At 53.3% G+C, this 14,829-nt stretch overlaps 7 protein-coding genes across 7 annotated transcripts; 4 read left to right on the top strand and 3 right to left on the bottom strand.

Moving 5' to 3' along the window:
* Positions 1–6: 6 nt before the first annotated feature.
* On the bottom strand, positions 7–550 carry J4E79_000809 (uncharacterized protein; the record flags this gene model as incomplete). The annotated part of the gene is made up of 2 exons (XM_049349724.1): positions 7–16; positions 39–550. The coding sequence occupies 2 exons, from the start codon at positions 548–550 to the stop codon at positions 7–9; spliced, it is 522 nt and encodes a 173-aa protein (XP_049216511.1).
* A 397-nt stretch (positions 551–947) lies between these two features.
* Positions 948–1,774, top strand: J4E79_000808 (uncharacterized protein; the record flags this gene model as incomplete). Its single annotated transcript, XM_049349723.1, has 2 exons — positions 948–1,001; positions 1,082–1,774. 2 exons carry the CDS (start codon positions 948–950, stop codon positions 1,772–1,774), a joined length of 747 nt encoding a protein of 248 aa, XP_049216510.1.
* Positions 1,775–5,544: 3,770 nt separating this feature from the next.
* On the bottom strand, positions 5,545–7,257 carry J4E79_000807 (uncharacterized protein; the record flags this gene model as incomplete). Its single annotated transcript, XM_049349722.1, has 3 exons — positions 5,545–6,509; positions 6,562–6,850; positions 6,901–7,257. 3 exons carry the CDS (start codon positions 7,255–7,257, stop codon positions 5,545–5,547), a joined length of 1,611 nt encoding a protein of 536 aa, XP_049216509.1.
* Positions 7,258–8,506: 1,249 nt separating this feature from the next.
* J4E79_000806 (uncharacterized protein) lies at positions 8,507–9,643 on the top strand (the record flags this gene model as incomplete). The annotated part of the gene is made up of 1 exon (XM_049349721.1): positions 8,507–9,643. One exon carries the CDS (start codon positions 8,507–8,509, stop codon positions 9,641–9,643), a length of 1,137 nt encoding a protein of 378 aa, XP_049216508.1.
* A 284-nt stretch (positions 9,644–9,927) lies between these two features.
* Positions 9,928–11,680, bottom strand: J4E79_000805 (uncharacterized protein; the record flags this gene model as incomplete). Its single annotated transcript, XM_049349720.1, has 3 exons — positions 9,928–10,725; positions 10,775–11,620; positions 11,666–11,680. 3 exons carry the CDS (start codon positions 11,678–11,680, stop codon positions 9,928–9,930), a joined length of 1,659 nt encoding a protein of 552 aa, XP_049216507.1.
* A 452-nt stretch (positions 11,681–12,132) lies between these two features.
* J4E79_000804 (uncharacterized protein) lies at positions 12,133–13,503 on the top strand (the record flags this gene model as incomplete). Its single annotated transcript, XM_049349719.1, has 3 exons — positions 12,133–12,199; positions 12,277–12,503; positions 12,556–13,503. The coding sequence occupies 3 exons, from the start codon at positions 12,133–12,135 to the stop codon at positions 13,501–13,503; spliced, it is 1,242 nt and encodes a 413-aa protein (XP_049216506.1).
* A 325-nt stretch (positions 13,504–13,828) lies between these two features.
* J4E79_000803 (uncharacterized protein) lies at positions 13,829–14,694 on the top strand (the record flags this gene model as incomplete). The annotated part of the gene is made up of 2 exons (XM_049349718.1): positions 13,829–14,053; positions 14,122–14,694. The coding sequence occupies 2 exons, from the start codon at positions 13,829–13,831 to the stop codon at positions 14,692–14,694; spliced, it is 798 nt and encodes a 265-aa protein (XP_049216505.1).
* Positions 14,695–14,829: the final 135 nt, after the last annotated feature.

Below are 14,829 nucleotides of genomic sequence, written 5' to 3'. Positions count from 1 at the left end.
CTGCGTTCAACGCCGCCTTACTAGCGCGGTACGCGTACCCGCCACCCGCCGTGTTCGCAGATATGGAGCCCATCCGGGAGGATAAGATGACAACTTTAGGTTTCGATGCGGATTGATCAGCAGAGAGTTGGAGATTCCACAAGAACGTTTTAACAACGTTAAGCGTGCCCCAAGTGTTGATCTCAAACGTCCGCATCATAGTTGCGTGATCCATGGCCTCCAGTGTCTCGGTGGCTGCAACATCTTTGTCGCCCTGTTTCTGTTCGGCGACGATTCTTGGTACGAGCCCTCTGATACCAGCGCAGTGGAGGATGAGACTTATTGGGCCAGACGTCAGGGTAGAGGCGAGGTCTTGGATCTTTTGGGCTGAGGTAATGTCGATTTGGTTGGAATGAACGACGGCTCCATATTGTTCCGCGATGTGAGGAGAGAATGGCTGGTTGTCTATGGCTATTATGCTTGGCGGTGTTGGGAGGGAGGCGTAGTGCTGGATGAATGCGAGACCGAGACCCGAGGATGCGCCTGTTATTATGATGCTTTCTGTTGGCATTTTGGGTTGTGGTGTTGTGATGGTCGAGCTATGCGCGTTCTCAGAAAAACATATGCAAGTCCATGGCCGATGTACTACGAAAGATGTCTCAAAGTGGCAATTTTGTTGAAAGGAAACTATACTACAAAAAGTCCTGGCGTCGGAAGTAGTGGGGGTGAAGAGCCTCAGGGTCCTAGTCCATGCCGCCTAGGTTTGCCGATCTGGAGGTGACGATGGTTCCCCGCAGTCTACCCGTTGGCGGCAAACGGGCATCGACCCGCATTACGGGTTTGGTTTTGAAGAAGGATATAAAGACTATCTGGCGATGTTGTCGTGGTACAACAATCATCACAAGTTCGACTGCGTTTGAGAGAAAGTGATAAGTGGCCTTTTGCATGACGTAGCTCTTGCTGGCACGATGTTCTATCGACCCGGAAAAGAAGACCACGGGCTACCGTATGATCCATTCAAAGTATGTATATCTATGAACCTCACTGGAGACATCCAAAAGTCCCTAATCGTCAACTAAATACACAAACTAACACCCATTAGGCATGCGTCCTCCCCCGCCCTATAGGCTGGATATCCACCCTCTCCCCCACCGGCCACGCAAACCTAGCCCCCTACTCCCAATTCAACAACCTCACCTTCGACCCACCCTACGTCATGTTCAGCGCAAACCAGACACCATCCAATAGCCAGAAAGACACAGTCCGCAACGTCGAAGCTACAGGCAAGTTTGTTTGGAGTCTAGCGACGTATGAATTGAGAGAAGAGGTGAATAGAAGTGCAGTGCAGGAAGAGTATGGGGTTGATGAGTTTGAGACGGCGGGGGTGGAGAAGGAAGATAGTCGGTTAAGTACTGTAGGGGTTGTGGAGGAAGGGAAGGAGGGCAGGAGGGAGATGATGGTGCCGATGGTTAAGAGGAGTCCGGTGAAGTTTGAGTGCGAGTACTACACCACCCTACGCCTTCCTGGAAACCCGCCTATGGGGTCGGCGGATGTGGTGATTGGGAAGGTGGTTGGTGTACACATCGATGAGCGTGTTTTGACGGACGGCAAGATCGATGTGAGGAAGACGGAACCGATTGCCAGATGTGGGTATTATGAGTATGCGGTCGTGAGGGAGACGTTTGAAATGCGGATACCGGGGGAGGATAAGGCGATTTTGGCGGGGTTGGAGGGGAGTGCGAAGAAGAACGAGAGATTAGATAGGGTTGGAGATGTAGATGGAGACGAAAAGTGATGTGATGCATTGTAAAATTGAGGGATATCTATTACCAAAAAACACTCCACGACACCCTATCCCAAACTCCAAGACAAGCAGTATATACAACGTGAATGAAGGCGGCGCCATATGTCTATTCCGACGCCATGCGCGTGAACATTTCCCGAAAGCTGACGACACGTGCAACATGCCTCAGTGCTTAGTCGTGTTCTGGCGGGAAGCTATCAAGGAACTCCTTGACTTCCGGGTTTGGCCCGCCTAGGTCTTTTTTGGGAAGCGCCACGACATGCAGACCTTCGAGAGACCTCGCTCTGCTGACTGTGCGGACCGTTAGCCACAATTCGCAGTTTGGATGATAAGTGAAAGGGGTACGTACGGGCTACGTATACCATCTCTGTTTCCCAGGCCGTCCATAGATCAGCCTTGACATTGCTAAGTGTCATGCCCTGGTACACTTGTCAGAATAGATGCCGGTTCGGTCGAGCTGTCTTCTTACCTGTGCTTTATGGATGGTCATGGCGTAGCCAGCTCTCAAAGGTATCTGCGTCCTTGAAAGAAGGCTGTAGGGTGGGGGATGTCCATATTCAGACGCCATACAGTCCGCAAATATGGTCCTGGTTCGGCCGTTGTCGAATCTGACGACCGGCCAAGACTGGCGGCCGTTTTTCTGCGCGAATTCAAGTATTTGGTAGTGACAGTACTTCGCGTGGGGGCCGGAGAGTCCATTGTCCTTGTCGGGCAGCCTGGACTCATCGTAGGGTTCGAAATCAACTATCGTGCCCTGTGATCCGTTGACAAGATCCTCTTCCGGGGCCAGGTTTTGCAGCAATAGAACACGCATGCCTTGTTTGAGCTGCACCTTGTGGTCGTAACGATGACTACCCTGTATATGTGTCAGTGACTACTGACGCAGATGTTTGGTTACCTACGATGCGTGGTCTTTGCTTGTCGATCTCTTGCAAGTAAGTATCACCCTTGTGATGATCTTTGAAGTTGAAGTGATCCCTGCATGTATACTCCAGAGCAGGCGTGCTCAGTTCCTTCAGCTTTTCCCGGTTGACTCTCTTGACCAGGTGATTCTTAGGTAATAACACAACGGCGTCTTCCAGCTCTGGGCGCGGTTGGAGCAAAATTCTCTGAAGATGTTCCGGAACTGTGCCAGCTGACCATTGTTAGTAATGTTGGCATGTCGTAGACAGTCAAGGCCGTCAAGATCTGATGTACTTACTCAGGCGATATTCCTGCAGGATGGACTGGAATACTGGATCGCTTTGCCGATAAATCTTCGTGAGATGAATGCATTCGAAATTACATTCCTGCCGTATTTAGTAACACGATTGAAGTCATAGAAGCAAAGACTACATACCCGCCACGCATCGCTACGGAAAGCCCATTTATCTTTGTCTAGAAACTCGGTCTCGGTGCATTTAACATTCTTCGGATGAGTCATGCATTTATCCTTACTCTCATGTTCCACAAGCACTTTCCCGCACCGGTAACAACGTTCGAAGGGCTTGACTGGTGGGAGCTGACAAAACTACAGTCGTTAGCTGTTGAACTCACTGAGGTGGGCCTGTCAACATACATCTCCTGTGACAACCATCTGTACGCCACCAAACGCTGCAGTGCTTTTTCTAGCACACTTCATCACCTCGTTCAAACGGCGAAAGGAGTTGCTATCCACCATGCTGATCTCATCGATGACAAGGACATCAGTTTGCTCGAAATGATACGCAGTGGTCTTTTCGTCCTTGTTCTTCTTGAAAAGTCTTTTCTTAAGCTCATCGATTGAATAATCATCTTTCTTTGGATTATCAACCGGAACCCAGCCCGCGTAGCTGTGTAGCGTGATACCTCCCACGTTCAGTGCAGCAAGGTTGGTTGGTGCGATCACGTCGACTCGTTTGCCCGCAGCTCCCAGTCTTGTCTTAAAAGCTCTAAGGATAGCAGATTTTCCACAGCCAGCCGAACCAGTGTAGAAGACGTTGCGCCCTTGCATGATGCGAGCTACCACCCTCTCTTGCTCGCGACTCAATGTCACCTCAGGTTCAGGATTGCCTGTGCCTGACCCAGATATTGCTTGAGATGATGAGGTGGTGGCAGAAGACCCGGCAGGTGGCCTCGAGTTCGACGAGGATGCGCGCTGAGGAGTTGAAGTCATCGATGTCTGTTGGTGCTGTTGAAGCTGCTGAATCTGTTGAAGTTGGTGCTGTTGAAGCTGTTGAAGCTGCTGAATCTGTTGAAGTTGCTGAAGCTGTTGATGTTGGTGGTGTTGTTGAAGCTGTTGATGCTGTTGGTATTGCTGAAGCTGTTGGTGCTGCTGAAGCTGTTGGTGCTGCTGATGCTGTTGGTGCTGCGGATGCTGTTGGAGCTGCTGATGCTGTTGAACTTGCTGATGTTGTTGAAGCTGCTGGTGTTGTTGGAGCTGGTGTTGTGGTTGGAGCTGCTGGTGTTGTGGTTGGAGCTGGTGTTGTTGTTGAAGCTGCTGGTATTGTTGTTGCTGTTGAGATGTTTGTTGTTGTTGCACCGCTCCATGCTGCTGAATGCCTTGAGGTTGCTGAGACCGAACGCCCAGATGAGCCAGCCAAGCGCGACCCTTTGGGCGATTAAGTGCCTCGTCGACTGCGGGAGCCCTTGCGCGCAGCCAAGCCCATGCTTCATCGACAGACGAATGCTTCAGGCTTGCGTTCCCACTGAAGCCTTTAAGCACATGGTGCCTGGCATATTCATATTCCTCGTATATACCAGGCACATGTCCCAGTATTGAATAACATGTGCCGAATGCCTCTTTGTCAACGAACAGTCCCCATTCTTCGATGGGAAGCTGGGAGCGAGGCAGTCTCGCAGTCCGCGCCGCTACTTCCGGCGCAGGTCTTCGATAGAGTTTATCGAGATCGGCTATGAGCTCGTCTGCCGGCTTTGGCGTGTCAGGCTTTGACGTGTCGGGCTTTCGTTTCTTATTCTTGTTGTTGCCATATCCTCCTTCATAACCCCTCTTTCTTGCCATTGTCGCGGATCGTCCCGTTCAAGAATGCGATTGCGTCGACGGTAAAGCGTAGGAGGATAACAGCGTGTCGTGGAGAACAGTGTGTTCGCTTGGTATCAGGTACCGTCGTTCGGTCGTGGTATACGGAAGGTGTTTCAGGGCGCGCGAATCTGCTAGAAACTTGTAAGCATCAGGGAGTCCGAGCATCTTACCGTCTGGGGTAAGCTGAGCGGCGCGAAGCGGGTAATGCGACTTACTTCAACTCGACATGTATATAACGATAAGAATATGCGCAGTGCGCAGTGCGACGTACACGTAGGTCGTAGAATGATTAGCTGTGAAGATGCATCGTTGCGGCACAGCAGTTCTCGCTCGCACGCGCGCTGAGAGCGATGATGTAACAGGGACGCGCACGCCAAGCCAACGCCCCAAATCGCGTAGCTCTCACGCTAGCACGGGTGGAGGTGTCCGTTGAACATGTGGGGATGAACTTCGCGTTCGTCTCGTGATGATCCGATTACAATTACTCTGAGTGTTGCATATTGGTCGCTGATTTTCCGAGAGAGTCAGGTCCGTACCGGTACGTCTCCATTCCCATCCACGGGCGCGGGATGGAATGGTGTTAGCGACGACTTCACAAGAAAGCAAGTACTGGGCAGAGATTGTAGCTTATCACCAGGACTAGAGAAACAAGAAGCAATGCAACATGATAAGTAAGTCGTAAAATAGCTCATGCGACGCATATTTCATAGCTCATACAACACTATCTCGACCACACATCCCCCTCCAACCAAAACCCCCCTTAGTAAACATACCTAAAGTTAGGGTTCTCCTTATCCGTCAAATCATCAAAGCCATGCGCATTGCTAATATCCTTTCCAAACTCCCTGTCCTTCTTCTTATTCCTGAGCGTGAGGTTGAACCTCAAAAACGCAATGACAACCAGCAGCGCGCTGTAGCACCCGAGATGAATAGCCAGGGACTTGAGATAGCGTGGGTCGCCATCGAAAAACACCTTGGGTCCAATCGCGTTACCCGCGCACCACGCGAAGAAGTTCATGGTGATGCAGACGGATTTCTTGGTCTGCCCGCCGACGTTGCGGGTAAGCATGGACATGCCGAGACCCTGGGCGGCCCAGAAGGTGAAGACGATCCAGTAGGAGATGAGCAGACCGGCTTTGGTAGCGTTGTTTGTGTTTTTAACCGTCATGATGATGATTGTGCCGACGAAGGCGGGGATCATGAAGACGGCCATGGTAAGCAAGTTTTGCTTTGTTTTCTTGACCATCCAGGCGGAACCCATTAGTGTGGCGATGATGACGACACCGAGGACCATGGCGAGGAGCTGGACTTGGAGAGTATCGAAACCGAGGTCTTTGATGATGATGTTGTAGAAGGCGCCGAGGCCTGACGTGGGTAAAGTGGTGAAGATCTGAATGCCCATGTAGCAGTAGGTTTGGGGGTCGAGGAGCGCTTCTTTGAATTGGTAGGCGCGGAACTTCTTGTTTTGGAGACCGGTTTGGTTGGAGCGTACACGCTCAACCATGAGCTTTTTGTCTTCCTCTGACCAGCATTTGGCGCGCATGGGGCTGTCGGGGAGGCGGAAGATGACCCACAATCCCCAGATGAAGGAGAAGCAACCGTATGTGATGAATATAGCTTGCCAGGATCGGATAGAAGCGTTACCGGGGTTCGCAGAGAAGCTAGGATGTCTGATGTTGGTGAAAGCGTATGCGAGGAGACCGCCGACAATTTGTTGCATGCCGTCTGGAGGTAAAGATTAGTTGGTGTTGCATGTCTTTGATCTTGTATAACTTACTCATCATGTACCAGTAGGTAACGATCTGGGCCTGCTCCTCACGCTTGTACCAGAGAGAAGTCATGATGAGGAAAGCGGGCTGGCAGACAGCCTCGAAGATACCAAGGAGTGTTCGGCAAACGACGAGCGCAGGGAAGCTGAAGCAGGCTGCATGGCAGGCAAGTACGGTACTCCATGCAAGAATGTTGAATCCGAGGTATTTGGCTACTGGTACTCGTTGGAGAATCCAGTTGGTTGGGTATTCGACGACCAGTACAGCGAGGTAGATACAGGTGGTGAGCCACCCAAACTGTCATGAGTCAGTGCATGATACTAGTGCCCACAGACTTTGCAACTCACAGTCTCTTTGGAAAGAAGTGCGGGAATATCCTCACGGATACCCATGATGGAGGTAGCGGACATTGTGCCCTTGTCCAGCGATTGCAGGAAGTACGTGATGACCATAATAGGCAGTACACGACGGTCAATCATCTTCTTTAACCGGGCGTTCTCCTCTTCCGAGATGAAAACCTCAGAAGCATTTGCGTATTTGGCAACCTCCTTGTCGATACGGTTGTAGTCGGCATGGTCGCCCTTCTCGTCTCCTCCTTCGGAGAACACGCGCTCGACCTGGCTAATGTCCTGCTTATCGTCCGAATGGCGAACAACCTCGGGTGTGTTGTGCACGCCATCGGCACTGGCTCTGGTGGTAGCCATCTTGAAAAGAAACTTCCGAGGGCTTGACAGCGGAAGAAAGAATGAGGTTTGCAAAGAAGAAACCCCAGGACTCGCGAGTGAGCTGGCCAGGATGGAGGAGCGGTCGAGTTGATATTTCTACCCGATTTTAGATTGTTCCGTCCAAGCGTTCCCCGGCCTCAAGCTACCCCAGGCTGGCAGGCTACTCCGCAAATCCTGGGATCCAAGAACCTGCACGTTCAACGTCTAGCCGGGTATTGACTATTGGTGATCATCTCCTTGTTTCCGCACCCCAGTTCGAGGTAGGATTCTGGAAAGGCGTGCTGCAAGCGCGACCCTGTCGGCGCCAACGCTGCATCTTGAGTCGCTAGCCTCTGGGGTTCGCCAACCCCGCCACCATGCCGTCCATACAGATAGTGGAGTGCTTGGGAATGCGGAGTAGGATCAAGCAGTGTGGAGAGTGCCACCACTTGGCGGTGGTCCGTTTGTGGTAAAACATCGGCGTAGATGCTGCCGAAAGGCCACCCGCGTCACTCGTGAAGGCATGTGATGGGTCAAGCTCGCGCGAGTGTCATGCGAAGCTTCGTTGCTGGGCCCAAGGCGGCTGGTGGAAGATTTCGTCCGCCTGCAGCGAGTTGGCGGCGGCTGGCTTTCCCAGGATGAGTCGTGTCAGGCAGCCAAGCTCCTTCACGGCGGTCGCACTTCCCTCCACGGTGTCTTCCGGCCCTCCAAGAGGTAAGCGATTGGTGACCTTCACGCCGGTATTGTCAGTTTACTGATCAGCGAATCTCGGTACAATGCACTGCGAGCGCGGCAGAAACCCTAGAGTGGGATGTCAGCAGCAGGCGTCCGTGGTCTCGGTGTTGATGTTTGACACGAGAAAAGAGCCGCGCCTTCCAGGAACCCATCTGCTGGAGCGACTCCACGTGTGCCCAGCACCCAGTCGGGGTAGAGATGGACGAGTCGGTGCAACAGGGCACGAAATCTGGCAGTGACATGCAGCATTCGATGCAATCTACGCGGTTGAGGACCCTGAGCGTTCCCCAGTTTTTGCTCCCCGCTCTGTTCCTGGGTTGAGCTCTACCGACGCGTGTGACCGACGGCCTGTATCTAATACCCACTTGCTAGACTACGCGTGTGATGACATCTGTTCTCTTGCTGTCTTCTTCTAATACTTGCGTTACATTCCCCAATTGCTTGCACTGCTGTAATCCTCAGTCAATTGCGACCATCCGCTGCGAACGCGACGTAATCACGAAACGCGCCCACCATGTCCACACTCACGGTCCACGGCCTCACAAAAGGCCAAATAGACGAGAAGATCCTCCTCCTAACCCACAACCTGATCAACATCAACGACACAACCGGCGAGTTCCTGCTGAAACTCGACGATGGCCGCATCATCGACACCAAAGGCTGGGACGGCTGGGAGTGGACACACGGCATCGGTCTCTACGGGCTATGGCACTACTACACGCTGACAGGCAGCACGGCAACAATGGACATCATGCAAGGCTGGTTCTCCAAGCAACTCAGCAAAGGCACAACCAAAAACATCAACACCATGAGCCCCTTCCTCACACTAGCATACCTATACGAAGAGACAGGAAACAAGACCTTCGTCCCTTGGCTAGACACATGGGCAGAATGGGTGATGCACGGTTTGCCCCGCACCAAATTCGGCGGCTTCCAACACGAGACATACAACTCGTTCAACAAAGACGAACTCTGGGACGACACGCTTATGATGAGCGCGCTGCCCCTCGCCAAAATCGGTCTTGTGCTCAACCGACCCGAATACGTAGAAGAAGCAAAGCGCCAATTCATCCTCCACTGCCAGTACCTCTGCGACACATCCACAGGCCTGTTCTTCCACGGGTGGAAGTGGGAGGACAAGGGCGGCTTGGAAGTCGGACATAACTTTGCGCGAGCACGGTGGGCGCGCGGGAACTCGTGGTTGACGATTGCGATTCCGGATTTCATTGAACTGCTCGATCTTAAGGAGACGGATCCGCTGCGCCAGTTCCTCATTGGTATCCTCGAGTCGCAATGTCAAGCGCTGTTGAAATTGCAAGGGGAGAACGGCATGTGGCGCACTCTTCTCGATATCCCTGTATCGGAAGGTAGCTACGAGGAGGCGTCTGCTACGGCGGGTTTCGCGTATGGTATGCTCAAGGCGTGTCGGAAGAGGTATATTAGTGGGGATGTGTATCTGCAGAGCGCGGTCAAGGCGATCAAGGCTGTTATGGGCAAGATTAGCGCGGAGGGTGAGCTGACGGAGACAAGTTTTGGAACGGGTATGGGTCATGATTTGCAGCATTACAAGGATATCAAGATTACGAGTATGCCGTATGGGCAGGCTATGGCTATTATGGCGTTGGGAGAGTTTATGAGGACGTTCATCTAGGGATGATAGGTGGATAGAACGGTTGATTGATGAATGAATAGAAGATTACAGTACTATTGCTTGAGTCAAAACACATACACACGAGGTAGACAGAAGCACACGCATTTCCACGGAACGATTACACGAATGGATTTGAACTTTCAATTGAAGACTAACAAGGCGTCTTGACGTATCCCGTATACATCTCAACGCTAATCCCAAACAAAAAAGCGGTGATTTTCCTTCCATCCATCCATACCACTACACCCAAACGCCAAACCGTGCAACAACCACTTTCCCTCATCTCACTCCTGATTCGCAACCTGAATCGGCATAACATTCCCCGAATCGACAATAATCTGCGTATCGAGTCTCTTCCCCGTATCCCCATACTCCAACCTCTTCCACGTCACAATGCGCGCCTGATTCGTATCGATCTCAAACACCCTCAACCTCCTGTGAAAGTGATTATAACCCCCGTAGCCACCAAAGCCACTACCGCCCGCATAGCACATCCACAACTCTGGATCACCAGTCTCGGGTTCTTTGGAGAGGGCGCAGTAGTCGTTTACGTGGTCGTGGCCGCAGGAGACGGCTTTGATGTCGTATTCGACGAGGGCGTCTTTGAAGTGCGTGTTGAAAGCAGGGGCGGTGATGGGCTCGGTCCAGTTGCCCACGCGGTCGTTGTCTGGGTTGCCGTATTCGGGGAGGGGGATGTGGATGAAGGCCATGTTGAGGTGTTTGTGCGTGTAGTGGCTGTGTGCTTCTTTTAGGCCGCCGGCGGTGGCTTTGAACCAGTCGATCTGGTTGGGCTTGAGCCAGTCGTAGCCTCGGTAGTGGGTTTCGTCTGGCGAGTAGGCGTGCGTGTCGAGGAACCAGAGGGTTAGGGCGGAGTGCTTGCTGCTGTGGGCTTGGATCTCGACGAAGTAGTTTCCTACGCCGTCGATTGTGTTGGGACCGGGTTCGCTGACGGAGTAGGGGAGCGAGTCGTAGAGGTCCATTTGTGCGTGGCGGGAGAGGGTGCCTTCGTCGTCGTGGTTGCCGAAGATGGCTGCGTACGGTATCTTGCGCTCTGCGAGGGGTTCGACTATCTTGAACATGGCCTGTGAGATGGTTAGCTTTGTGTCGTGTAAAGCATGGGAGGTGTCATACGCTCTGCACATCAGGTGCTGTATCGCCGTTGACCTGGTCGCCAGACAAGACTACAAAGTCTGGCTTCTCATCATCGAGTACCCGCTCCACAAACTCTATAGTCCTGGGGTCGGCGTCACAGTGTCCGCCGTTGTGGCCTGGCGGCTCTGCGTCTCTGCAGTGGCCGAGACCAGTGCTGAGATGCAGGTCGGAGATCTGCATAATCTTGAATTTGCCATCCTTTCTGATCTTGGGTACGGGCTTCTCGAGCTTGGCTGCTGGTCCTCTTCGTATGCTCAGGCGGGGATCTGTGCTTGCTTTGCCCGTCTCAAGATGTAAGGCTCCGTTCTTGACCAGCTCCCAGCCAGGGCGTGGCTCTACTGCGTCGGCGCCGAATAGGATGTCTACGGCCGTCACTGCCTTTTTGTCGTCGCTCGCGTGACGCTTCAGCGAGCGCTTGATCCAAAGGCCAGCTGGGCGCGACTCCCACTTCTCCGACGCCTGGGCCTTTTCTCCCACAGAGGGATCAAGCTTGCCTGTGCGAACGTCGATGATGACCTTGTCCTCTGTCTTGAGCTCCTCCTCCCGCTTGCGCTTGATGTGGACGTATCCTTTGGTGACCCATCCGGAGCCGAGGTATAGGTCCTTCTCTATGCGATGCCACTTCTTCTGATCTAGCATGCACTTGGAGAGGGGATTGATGGTCGAACATGTCTGTACGGTGATATCGGTAATAACGAGGCCATCGTGGTGCAGTGGCATGTGACTGTGGACGGATTGGGGGAGGACGCGGTAGCGGTTATCGAGGAAGAATATGGTTAGGGAGACAACGATGGTGAGGGCTATGAGCTGAATGCCCGTCCGTACCTGTGACTGTTAGTACTGGCGGAAGAAGCGATATGCTGTACGTACTATACGGCGCGTCATGGTGGAGGCTCCCGAAGGTGTGAGTAGTGGCGCATAGAGCCAGCGTCGGGTTTAGGATATGTGTCTTTCGCAGCAGCGCGATCTCATCTCCATGACATGGGCTCGTTTGCTGAGGGTGTGAAGTTAAGCGTGTTGGGCGAGGCGCATGCGTTGGAAGTGTGCAGGTGCTCCATGTTGTTCTTGGCCGAACCCTGGAGTCTCGGATCGTCAATGGCGATGCAGGGATCAGAATCACCGCTGTGACGTTATGCATTATGCAGTACAGTAGAGTAGATATATTGGCATAGCATGCAGTAGGGTCAGAAGTCACAAACAAAGGCGTAATTCACGATGTAAGATCTACTGCATTCCCACGCCTGCAGAGCATACTCGATGCCCTCCTGCGGTCGCGGCTCGCTTGGTGCGGAGAAGGCGTCACCTCCGCATCTGCACATCTTTCTTCTTACAAAGCCATGCGATCATCCTCTCTCCACCAGCTACGCCGTGCTGCACTCCAACCGCGTGCGCGACACTTTACCAGTAGCTCCTGCCTCCATCGCGCTTTCCAAGGCAAGACCTCCGCTTCCACCACCCCGACCCCGCTCACAGGCGCATAGAAGGCGATGTTGTGCTCCTGCGCGAGAGCAAAGAGACGCAGGATGGGCGCCTCGTGAAACTGCAGGCGTCCAAGACCATTGGCACACACCGAGGCGTCGTCAAGCATGCAGATGTCATTGGGAAGGAGCCACGGCAAATTGTCCGTTCCCACAAGGGCGACACCTTCCGCATCTTCGAGCCTACGTTGGCCGAATATGTCAGATTGACACCGCGCCTTGTTACTCCAGTGCGTATTCCATGCCACGACGAGACAGAAGACTCATGCTGACATAATACAGATCTACCCTTCAGATACCAACCTCATAGTGTCCCTGCTCGACATCCACGTAGATACTCCATCCGCTACCCCCAGCACCGAACCACCTCTTGAGATCCTCGAAGCCGGCACAGGCCATGGAGCGCTGACGCTGCATCTCTCTCGCGCTGTACATGCCGGCAACCCTCCAATTCCAAGAACGCCGTCCTATGTCACTACCGAAGAAGAACCCGAAGACGCAGTATACCTCGGCGAGTCCATATCAGACCTACAGGAATCAGCACTATCGTCGTGGAAGCAGAACCGTCACGCTATCATACATACCCTGGATATATCCAGTAAGCACTCCGTACATGCGAAGAAGATAGTCGAAGGCTTCCGACATGGCATGTACGCAGGCAACGTCGACTTTCATGTAGGAGACGTGTCTGAGTGGATCGCCAAACAGAGAGCTTCGAGAAAGACCGAGGAGCCATTCCTGACTCACGTGTTCCTGGATCTTCCCAATGCGACAAGTCACCTTGCTAATGTCGCTCCTGCGTTGCACGTCAATGGCATGCTCGCCGTCTTCAACCCAAGCATCACCCAGATCGCTGAATGCGTCGAAGCTATTCGGGAGCATAAGATGCCCTACCTTCTTGACCAGGTCATTGAGCTAGGAGCAGGTACAATTCGTGAGTGGGATGTTCGCGCAGTCAGACCGAGAGCGCCTATGAAGAAGGCCCAGCCAGAGCAACCTTCCGAGCCTTCGAGCGATGAAAGCGCAGACTCGGAATCCGGCCAAGAAGGGCGGGATAACGAGCTTAAAGAAGATTTGAGCAAACAGGAGGAGAAATGGGTCATGGTGTGCCGACCAAAAGCTGGCCAAATGGTTGTCGGAGGTGGCTTCCTGGGTCTATGGAGGCGTATGGAGAAGCCAGAGAAGAAGGAACCAGCGGAGAGGTCTGACAATGAACAATTGACTGAGTAGCTACAAGAGGCCCAGAATCAACCCCGTCTCTCCGTCTTCTGAGGCGGTCTGATGTTCGCGTTTCCGCACATCCACCTCCTATCGCGCCCGTCCACCTACACTCTGACGTCAACACTGAACTTCCACCACGTTCCAGTGAAAGTGAAAGTGAAAACCAGCCCAATGCAAACGCGCAAACGCACTAACAAAATCTCTGCATCGCAGCCTAAAGTTACATCTCTTCCTCGCGCTCCTCCATCCTCGCACCACCACACACCAGCCGAACATCTTCTGCTGCCCTCTGCTGTGACCCACTGCCCACAATCCTAACACACTCCACCAGTACATGCCCAGCCGTCGTCGCACCCGCAGCGGCCTCACCCAAAACAAACTCAAGCAGTACATCAAGAAATCGCTACCCTACACCCGCAAACTCCGCTCCTCAGTCCCAATGGAGTACGACCCCGATACCCAGCGCATCCGCGCCCGCCTCGACAACTACGCGACTCCGGCTGAGATTGCAGAAGAGGCGTACCGTGTCTGCCGCAAGAACGCGGAGTTGAGGAAGGAGGTTTGTTGGCACTGTCTGGAATGGAATGTATGGAATATGTTTTACTGACTACACATCCGCGTTTGCAGTTGGAGAACGTCAAGAAGAGTGTTGTAGTGCCTACACACCACGCCGTTCCCGTCGTGACTACATCTACCACGCCATCGTCGTCCTCAAACAGCACCATGGCCGACGCCGTCACCACCACCGCCGGCACCGTCTCCGCCCCGTCCGACCCCACCGCCACCGCCAAGGCCACGATCAAGGCCCTCAAGAACCGGGTCGCGGTCATGGAAGACGCCCTGAGCGAGATGAGACGCGAAGCACCCAAGATGCGGGAGTCCATGGCGTGGATGTGGGAGATCATCGGTGATAACCGCGTTCACGTCCCGAAGGATTTGAGAGATATGTATCATGGCAGTATGACTGTTGATGCGGTGGATTGGATGGGGGGGAAGAAGGGGGGTGGCGGCCGGAAGGAGAAGGGATGGAAGGAGGGGGGTGGTGAGAAGAAGAGTGGTGGTGGAGAGAAGATGGGTGAGGGGGGCTTGAGAGCCGACAACGTCGTCGTGGGTCGTAAGCGCAAGGGCGCGAGTCCGCTTGCGGACTACAGCAAGAGGGCGAGGGTTGAGAGTGAGGATGAGGGGGAGCTGGACGGCTAAGTTGGGGGTTTGGGTGTGTGAGCGTATGGCTCATGTGTATGCCGGGGGACGACAAGGGCGTGGGACACTGTGAGAAGTCACCGTCATCATTGTATGTAGTCCTCAAAGACCCGTCCAATGAACACTTCACAACAC

The sequence above is a fragment of the Alternaria viburni genome, assembly GCF_023758015.1.
Source record: "Alternaria viburni strain BMP 2772 chromosome Unknown scaffold_1, whole genome shotgun sequence".
Classification (NCBI taxonomy): domain Eukaryota; kingdom Fungi; phylum Ascomycota; class Dothideomycetes; order Pleosporales; family Pleosporaceae; genus Alternaria; species Alternaria viburni.
This window is presented reverse-complemented; position numbering and strand designations above follow the sequence as displayed.